General features: G+C 38.7%; 1 protein-coding gene across 1 annotated transcript in view; it reads left to right on the top strand.

Annotated features, from left to right (window-relative positions):
* Nucleotides 1-10,344, top strand: part of EGF (epidermal growth factor) — an 85,581-nt gene that overhangs the window by 19,533 nt on the left and 55,704 nt on the right. Inside the window, 4 exon segments of the mRNA XM_011361527.1 lie at nt 1,419-1,618; nt 3,632-3,813; nt 4,228-4,455; nt 5,204-5,406. Coding sequence (XP_011359829.1) covers nt 1,419-1,618; nt 3,632-3,813; nt 4,228-4,455; nt 5,204-5,406 — 813 coding nt within the window.

Genomic DNA, 10,344 nt, shown 5'->3' with positions numbered 1-10,344 from the left:
ACCCTTTCCATTTCTTCTCTGATTCCTCTGATTCTATGTCTGGAGTGATGATGGAGAATGAGCTCTCCTACACATCTGTGCAGGGGGTCTAGTATCATGGAAAAGATATGGGAAGAGTATTTTGAGCTAATTCCCTTAGACATTTATGCTGGCACCTATTTCACACTGTCATGATTTTACACTTCTTCCTTCCTCGTGTCTCTACTCCGACATGTCCTCTAAAGCGGAGTTAATGTTTTCTGGCTGTGGAATGTAATCCTTGAATAAGAGGTCATTAATCCATCATCTTGTTTAATCTTTAGAACAATAAACACATATATTATGTCACATAAAGGAATTAAAGTTTAATGTGAAAACAGAGTGCAATAAACTCAGCAGAGAAGTGAGAATCTGTCAGAATTGTATCCAATTCCCTATTCTTCCGAGCTGTTCCATTGAAAGGCAGAATGGCAGGAGCCTCCTCATCCTCAGACAGAAGAGACCAAAGAAACTAACCTGGCTGCAGGGGATGAAAATATCCCCTAGTAGCATTTCGGAACATCAAAAACTCTGTGTGGAGTCAGCCAGTAATTTTTGCTGAGGTTACCAAAGAGAAGTATCGGGTTCTCTTTGGGAGTCAGAGTGGGTAGGTAGCCATCGCCTGGAATAGGACAGGATCCAAGATATAGTGTTAGGGTACATGGTGAGGCCCTGCAGGAGTCAAGACATCTAGTGCGGTCCACCACCAAGATTTAACAAATAAAAACATAGGGTACCTAGTTAAATTTCAAGTTCACGTAAACAGTGAATAATTTTTAGTTAAGAATGTTCCACACAATATATATATATAGCAATTCAGATTTAATCGAACACCCTGTATTTTATGTGGCCGTGCTAACAGGGGCAAAATATTTCAGAGCTTTCACAAGACAGCATTTCAATTTTTCCTTCTTCCACTGAAGACCTCTGGTTTTTGCCATCTTCTTCCATGTCATTACCCTGACGGCTCTTCATAAGTGAGACTAGAGCAGGGGGGTTCATTTAGAAAATGGTAATATCAGTAGTATTATTTCCAATTTGCATAATTAAAATTTACATTCATATAGACTCTTTCCACAATAGAATACAGTAGGTGGTTACTTTTTGAACCTAAAATGGCATTGTATAGATAAGAGAAGAAAGTGCTTTTCTCTTCAAATAGTTCCTTTTTCCATAATTTGGCATGTTCATTTCTTATGATTCGTGGAGAGGAAAATTTACAAAATTAATTGTGAACATCTATAGAAACTCTTTTTTCTCTACACAATAGTCTTTATTTAAAATATAAAACCAGGAATTAAAAAATGAATTCTACTTGTATTGGTTGTCATGTGGAATTATTTTGTTTAAATCAGATAAAATATTGAAAATACACGTTTGGTTTTTTTCTTCCCACTCAGGTCCTGTACCCTTCTTAATTTTCTCTCATGGAAATAGTATCTTTCGGATTGACCTGGAAGGAACTAATTATGAGAAATTGGTGACAGATGCTGGCGTATCAGTGATCATGGATTTTCATTACAATAAGGAAAGAATCTATTGGGTAGATCTAGAAAGACAACTTTTGCAAAGAGTTTTCCTGAATGGGACAAGGCAAGAGGTAAAGTACCATTTCCCAAGGTATTTGTTGGACTTTTGTATAGGCTGACAAAAGTGACACAGTTAATTTGTAACATATAGATAAATGGAAATTATATTACACATCAAACGTGTCTGGCCTTTGTAGGTATTTATTTAATCTGCATCTGTGACATGTTATTGAACAAGCTCATGAATGTAGCATAGATATTCAGATGCTCCCAAAAGTAGAAAGTGAGGATGTCAATGTAATTTTAAAAATATGTAAGTTTATTAAGTCAAGTAGATGATTTACATGATTATTTCCTATTCCATGTGTTCTCAACTGGGGATATTTTGCACCTAGGGTATATTTGGCAATGACTGGGAACATTTCTGGATGTCACCACTGGATTGGGAAGGAGGGAGGATGTGCTACTGTCATCTGTCTAGTGGGCAGAGGCCAGGAGGCAGCCAAACATCCTACAAGATGCAGGACAGTCCCCACAACAAAGAATTATCAGCTCCAAATGTCAATCATGCTGAGGCTGAGAAACTTTCTTTCATCTGTCTAAAATCTCTGTCATAGGTTTTGGCACCTGATATTTAGGAAGAAAAAATTTTTTCTTTTTATCCTCAATATGTTTGCACTCTGAAAAAAAAATTAAGCAGATGACAGATATAAAATACTTTATCTTTAATCCTTCTTTTTAACTGGTAGAGTCCTTAAATAAGTCCCAGGAGGAATGTTCTCTCTGTTTCTGGGAGATGGATTACAGAGAGAGTGTGACTAGAGAGAACTTCAGCATTTATTCCCAGGACAAAGTGCCCACTGATTTTTTTAAACCAAACCTTCTCCCTATAATTATTCTTAAAAGCATCAATTAGGTGTTAATTTGTTTAATCACATCTTGTAATACTTGCTAATCTCACTTTTAACAAGGATGGCCATCTGCAGAATAGTTTCAAAATCTTAAGTCTAAAAATCTGGAGGGTTTCCTGTCACATAATAGGAAAAAAAGTTAAACAGCGATGAATATATGTCAAGTAAGTCATTAGGAAAGGATTGGCTGGATACCTAAAATCAACCATAATAGTTTCTCCTTTGAGTTAAAACATTGTTTATATAGGACAACCATTAAAGGGGAAACAATTAACCTGGGCGAGCTATAAGTTAATATATTGGCAGTTGGTTAAATGAATTGGCCAGATTGCTCCATTTGAGATGTAGAAATAGTACAGGCTCATGAGAATATTTGACCTCTGCCCAATCGCATTTGGTGACATTAGGTCAGTAGCTGGAACTCAGCTAAGGTGGGAATATTTACACTGTGGGAATCTGCAACAATACACATCAGGGCTTCTCCCCACCTCCCACCCTCCACCCCGCAAGAGGACCAATTTACCTGCATACGATGGAATTAAGAGATAACAGAATTTTTTTGTTAGGTGGTTTTCAAACGAGAGAACAGGAAACAGTGCCCAAGAGGCACGAAGAAAAACCTTTCTCTTCAGGTCACACGGTCATCATGCAAGGGCACTGAGGGTTGTAGAAAGGGAGGGGCCTGGTGGAGAAGGAGGGGCCGGAATAAAAGTGGGGGCCTAATGAGAAATTTATCTGCTTCAGAACTCTGTGCACAGACTTTCAAGGAGATCTTGCCAGAATCTGGCAAAGCTTGGACTTGGTTCAGGTGAGAATCTGGAAAATTCCAGCAGCAAGTGGAATAAACTGTCTTTAAGGTAGCATAGAAATTCCACATTTACTAGTTGAAATTATTACTACATTATGGTTGATTGCCTAATTTCAATAAGTATAAGGTAACTTTCTAATTCAAAGCTATGGTATAAATACTATTCCCAGATATATTCACATGGAAGAGTTAATATTACTTCATTAAAATGATGGCACTGTAGCTGTGATTATATTTTCATTAAAATAATTTTGGGAATGCACAAAAATGACAAGTGCTTAAAAGAATAGACTCATACATAAAAATTTAAAAAATTGTTGTAAATGGGGAAATATTAATAACAATTTTGAAATTTGATTTTACAGAGAGTATGCAATATAGAGAAAAATGTTTCAGGAATGGCAATAAATTGGATAAATGAAGAACTTATTTGGTCAAATCAACAGGAAGGAATCATTACAATAACAGATATGAAAGGAAACAATTCCCGCATTCTATTAAGTGCCTTAAAATATCCTGCAAATGTAGCGGTTGATCCAGTAGAAAGGTAAATTCTGCTGTTTTCAGACACTTAGATATATTTCAAGGTCTGATGAAAATTCATAGAATCACAACATTTTGACTCAAAGGGACCTTCTTATTGAGACCAAAACCCTCTTTTTTAGTACAAAAGAGCCATTTCCAATAGGACACTTGCCTGGATTTGAACCACGGCAGGCTCCCTCTGCAAACAAATAGCACGCCTGACGACCATGGTTTCCTGCTGAAGAGGCATAATTCTCTGACTTGAAATCACATGGAAAATCCATAATAGGGCAATAAATATTTGTTGAATTGAATTTTTATTCAAAATAGTCAAACTCATCCTGTGCAGACATCTGGGGACTGCTGAAACACTGAGAGTTGACCATTTAAGTGACCTTTGAATCAATTAAATGTCTGCGTAATGTGTTTGCCCCAGGTTTATATTTTGGTCTTCAGAGGTGGCCGGCAGCCTTCAGAGGGCAGATCTCGGTGGTGTGGAAGTGAAGATTCTGCTAGAGACGGCAGAGAAAATAACAGCTATGTCGTTGGATGTGCTTGGTAAACGGCTCTTCTGGGTTCAGTATGACAGAGAAGGAAGCAATTCTCTTATTTGTTCCTGTGATTATGATGGAGGTTCTGTCCATTTTAGCAAATATCTTTCACAGTAAGTTTTGCTTTTGGTATGAAATAAAACAATTGCCATTTGAAGTTTGTGTGATAAGTTAATTTTACATTTGCCAGTTAAACTGATGTGTGGTTTAGCACAGATTTTAGATTTCAAAAGACTTGAGTCCAAGTCCCAGATTTACCATTTATTAGACAAGTGACTTTGGGCAGGTTACATGACTTCTCTTATCCTCAGTTTCCTTTAATATGGGATATGAATAGTACCTATTCTTGGGGTTATGGTTAAAGTTAAGTAAAGAAACACAAGTAAAAATAACAAATTTTTCATAATAAGTTTTCATATGTTGGTTATAATTCTTTTTGGAATTTTTATGTCATATACTTGTGAAGCACCTATCTTTCATTTGATTTGCTATTTTGCCAGTAACAGACTCTCCAGCTTGTGGCAAGAGACAGATATCAGTCAAGTGTGAAATGAACAAAACCAGAAGTCCACTCTTATCCTGTTCCTATTTTCTTCCCTATTTTATTTTCATTACACTTATGTGCTGGTTAGCAAAAGAATGAGACAATGAATCTGGAGTTAGAAATTATATCCTATTAATTCAGATTATGACTACATAAATAAATTTTTAACTTTAATACCTGTTTCTAAATACAAATGAAAAAAAATTGTAAAGGTAGTTGATTAAAATTCATACAATAAATTGAAATAAAGTGAAACTTTAATAAGCCCAGGAAGAAATGTTCTGCCATTCTTTATTTTTTTTCCTATTGTTTTTTAGGCACAATTTGTTTGCAATATCCCTTTTTGGTGACCGTATCTTCTATTCAATATGGAGAAAGAAGACAATTTGGATAGCTGACAAACACACTGGGAAGGATATAGTTAGAATTAACCTCAACTCATCATTTGTACCACCTGGAGGAATTAAAGTAGTGCACCCGATTGGACAGCCCAGGGCAGAGGGTGATGCTTGGGCATCTGGTGAGTCATCTTTGACCTTGAACAAGGTCTGGCACTTAGTCCTCACCTATCCACTTGCTTAAGCCAGACACTTAGGGAGTCATCCTTGATTTCTCCCGCTGCCTTACTCCTGGTTTCCCATCTCCCATTAAGTCCTTTCGACTCTACCTCCTAAATACATCTCCAGTGCCCAATTCTCCCTCTTCTGCTGCCACCATAGTCCAGACAACTGGCATTTCTTGCCTGGCCTATTGTAGTAGCCACTCATCTAATCTTTCTGTTTTCTCTTCCTGCCTTTAAATAGTTAATATGATCCATTAGCTCCCGTGCTTAAAGTCCTTCGAAAGCTTCCCTTTGCATTTAGATTGAAATGTAACATTTTACAAGGTCTATCATCAATGTTTGACCACCCTGATCTCGCACTCTCTCCCTTCCTCCCCTTGCAGGAATCTAACATGCGACTTTCCATCATTCCTCAGGCATGCCTGGCTCCTTCACACCATTACGCTTCTGTAGTCACTCTTCTGTCTGCCTAGACTTCTCTTTAGTTCTGAGCTTAAATATTATGTCCTCAGATAGGCCTTCTCTGGGCTTTCAATCAAAGTAGACCCTTCACCTATTTTTTTCTCAGTACACCCTTCGTTGAACTCATCACAACATGTAATTACATATTACTTTGCTTTCTTTTTGATTTTCCTCCCACTTGATTATAAATGCAATATCCCTTTTTGGTGACCGTATCTTCTATCCATGCAGGCAGGGACCATGTTTGTTATTTATTTATTTATTTAAACCACCTTATATTTAATGGTTATTTATAAATAAAAAATTTTAAATAATGTTAGTAAAATGAATGGATTGACTGAATCTAGTCACGGTCCCAAATTTTTATTTTTAAATATAGTCTTTTCTGTTTAAATTCTTTAGCATGTACTTTTTTTAAGGTAGATTTCTCAATATGGTTTATATACTGCATAAAAATGATGTTGCAATAACATTTGCTTTACGTAAAAGTTTTATTTTAAGAAAGCTTTAATATATCTTTATTTTTATCCCCAAATAGCCTTGTGAGGTTTTGAAGCAGAGACGGAGTTGTTTGTTTTCTCTTCTTCCTACCTGTTGGATGCCACGGGGGTTTAGTAATGGTGTGGGTAATGGTGTGGGTAACTCACAGTCCCTACCACAATTAATATACAAATGTGTTCATACCTGCCCCAGACATAGAGAGCTGTGGAGACCGAAGGCGATGACAAGCATGAGATTTCCGAAGGAAGGCTAGAATCTAGGGCGAACTGATATTATTATTTCTTATATCCTCATGGAGGTAACTAATAGTGTGAATGCTTTTATCTGATTTCTTTAAAAACTTAGATAGAAACTATAATGTAACTTGTGTAATGACTATGCTTTCAATGCAAGTAATGAGGAACTGCCAAGAATAAAATAAATTGCGAGTGATGTAGCATTTATTCAGATAACTTGTTTTTTTAAAACTTGATTTACTTGAATTTACAAAGCAGGCGCTGTGGGAAATGAATCAACTATGGGTGGTAGCACAACATTAAGTAGCAACAACCTGTTGGTAACCCTATAAAATAGAGGGTGACCATGTGCCAGATATCTTCCATGGGAAATTTTGACTCGAGCTGTCTTCACATTCATTGGCCAAGTGGTGGTGACTCACAACAAAATGAGAACCAACAAGTACTCTGAATAAGTAATCAGAAGTCTTATTCATAATAGTTATAGACGTATCCATCCATATCCTCATCACCATCTCTTACATTTATATGTAACCTCCTAGTTTCCAAAGCATTTTTATGGGCGTTATCTTGTTGATTTGTCACAGCAACATTGTAAGACAGAAAGGTCAGCAATAATTGTGCTTATTTCATAATTGAGAAATCTAAAGCCTAGAGAAATAGAGTGACTTTTCCAGGATTGCTCAGCTTATTAATGATGAGGTTTGGAAAAAAAAGATTCCTGGTCTGTCAGTTGAATGTTCTTTCTACCATCAACAGTAGCTCTTCAGAGTCCTTCATCATTATTCAGCCTCCTCGATGGAGAGTTCAAATAGGATAATTGAAACATGAATTTCGAAAGAAAATCCCTAATAATGCATTACAGAACAGCTTCACAAAATGTGGCAAATAATAGAATTTGGTTGGGAAGCCCCTGCCAGCTGCAGAGCTACAGGCAAACCTGGAATCTAGAAGGCAAGTGGCAGTGGAGATATTGGCTGCAGTTATTGACCGAAGGACGTGATTCACGTGTATTCCAAGTGCAAAGAACTTTTGATATCAAGAGCTGTAACTTCAGCCAACATTAAAGAGGTTTAAATTGTTTTAGTGCCTTGTAGAGCAGAAATTCTTTACCTGGGATTTAAGGTGTATAAACCTCTCGACTATATGTGTTAGATGAAAATACTCAATTGTCTCCCTAGGAGATGGTATATAACTTTCATCAGGTTCTCCAAGTGTCTGGCATGCTTTCCATTTAAAAGCTTAACTTCTCTAGAGGATGGGTGGTTCCCCCTGGATAATGGGCTTACAGCTGCAGCTCCTCAGGTGAGGTGGACAGTAGCAGTACTTTGGTTTGCAAGGCATTTAGTAGTGAGACTGCTTTAACCAGGAGATAACTGAGAAAAGTCATGTAACCTGGTAGATATTATTTTTGTTATAAAATACGAGTCTTCGGACACATAAGAATATCAATAAATGGTGCGAAATGCCTCCACTACTATTATTAAACCATGTTCTACAAAACACTGACTCTGTGGGACTTAGTGGGGTTATCTGAAGGAAAAAACATTTCAGGGCCAAATGATTTAGACAGGCTGGGTTAAGTAAGATTAAACAGGTTGTTTTTTATCAATGACCCCTCAGAACCACGCATACGGTTATGTGCGTTTTTAATCTCTAAGGACCAGGCAACCTGTGGCGTTTCCCTAGTCGATTTCCTGTGCAGCAGCCCACTCGACTCCCGAATTATTATTATTCCAAACCCAGACCTCTTTCTTGAGATCAAGACCAATTAAAAAAAAAAGAAAAAGAAAAAGAAAGATTCGAAGGCATAGCTAGAATTAAGTTGCAAAGATCTGCTACAGAGTTAAGCTGCAGAGAAAAGTGATTTAAAACATTGGGGATTTAGTCAGAATATACAAAAGGAAGCAGCCCCAGTGAAGACCACTGGCCGACCAAGGCCGGGGCGGGGCTTACCAAGGCAGCCCAGCGCTTGGCCAGGAAGCCTCCTTTGTTGTTTAGACAAGGCCTGGGCTTGCCCTGCGGATTGGCTGATCAGTGAGGAGCTTCTTGCAGCTGACTGCTGAGCCCCAATCGCCATGGTTGAGCCACAGCTTCCCCATCAGGCTGGTTTCCTGATGATTTCGACTAGTTTCCTGAGACTGGTCACTCTGGTCCCTCCTCCAGGCCACACCCGCTTGCTATCTGCCCCCTCCAGGCTCAGGGTCCTGCAGTGGGCACATGGTATGTACACACTGAGGCTCAGTGAATATCAAGGCCTGTATGTTTAACCTGCCTTCTGAGCGTTTTTGCTTGGGTTTCTTACAAGTGCTTCAGGTGCAAAGGAAATACTTGATCTAGCGACTTTCACATCCCTTCTCCCCAGCTCCTCTCCCTCCAGTTTTCGTACTGCAGTGAGTGACATCTCACCTCCATCTCCCAAGGCAGAAATCTAGGAGTGGCCCTTTCGTCCCTCTTTCTTCACTCCCACCCCATGAAATAAATCTGCAAATCCTAATGATTCTACCACCTTCAATCTAACCACTTCTCTCTTGGCAGCAATCCCTCCCTAGTGTCCCCCATATTTGTATCCTGCCTCCCTTTTCTATCCTGCAGGGAGCATAACCTTTCAAAAATGAGGGCCCAATTATGACATCCCTTGGTTGAAACCAATTGACAACTCTCATCACCAACAGTGAAAGTCCAGTCTCTTTATTAAGCCCATTCACAAGGCCCTCTGCTTATTTCTCAGCTTCACCTTTCACCATTCTCTGCCTCACATCCTGTGCTGCAGGCATCATCAAAGACTTTATTTCTTCCCTCGGGGCAGCCTTGCTGTCTCCTCCAGGCCTTTCGGGAGGCTCAGGAACACCCTTTCTTCCTCTCTGTGCTGGCTCACTGTCCTCATCCCCTGAGAAACAGCTCAAATGTTGCTTCTTTCAGGAACACCTTCCCTGACCCACTCACAGTGAACCCCAGTTAGCTGTTCTCAGAGAATAACAGATATCCCTGTCACGTGGCACTTTATCATGCTTTGCTGTAATTGTCCACTTTCTTAAACTTCCTTGGTCCTACGAGGACAGGGAATACAACTCTCCTTTGTATTCCTAGTGCCCTGAGGACATTTAATAACAGTTGAAAAAAAAAAACAACAAATAAAAAAACCTTTGTCACTCTTTTCCCTAACTAATATCATAAGGAACAAGTTCTAAAGATGTTTAATACCTAAGTATGTGTTGCCTTCCTTACACCCTGGCCTTGGTGAGACAAAGGCCTTCATCGGGGCTGTTCCCTTTCTTATATTCTGGGGATAAATTGGTTTAGATCTCAAGAAAGAGGTCTGGGCTAGAAATTATAGATTTGGGTGGCGCATGAGCTGCTGCATAGAATATAAAATAGAAAGGTGCGACAGGTCATACCAGCCTTAGAAATAATAGAAACAGCCGTAATTATTGAGCATGTACAGAATTATCTACTCTGTGATTATTCGTACCATTTTATAGATTAAAAAGCTGAGGTTCAGAGATGTCGTGATAGCTTGTACAAGGTCACACTGTGATGGAATTGGGATTTGAACCCAGGCGGAGTGACACCATGCCGTCTCCCCAACTCACTCTCACTATCATCTACTGTGTACGTCCTACTGATCACATTTTGTATCTTAGATTTCACCTTATTTATTTTGGGATAACCTGTAATTCAGCATATTATTGTCTAT

This window comes from Pteropus vampyrus, unplaced genomic scaffold (assembly GCF_000151845.1).
Source record: "Pteropus vampyrus isolate Shadow unplaced genomic scaffold, Pvam_2.0 Scaffold67, whole genome shotgun sequence".
NCBI lineage: Eukaryota > Metazoa > Chordata > Mammalia > Chiroptera > Pteropodidae > Pteropus > Pteropus vampyrus.
This window is presented reverse-complemented; position numbering and strand designations above follow the sequence as displayed.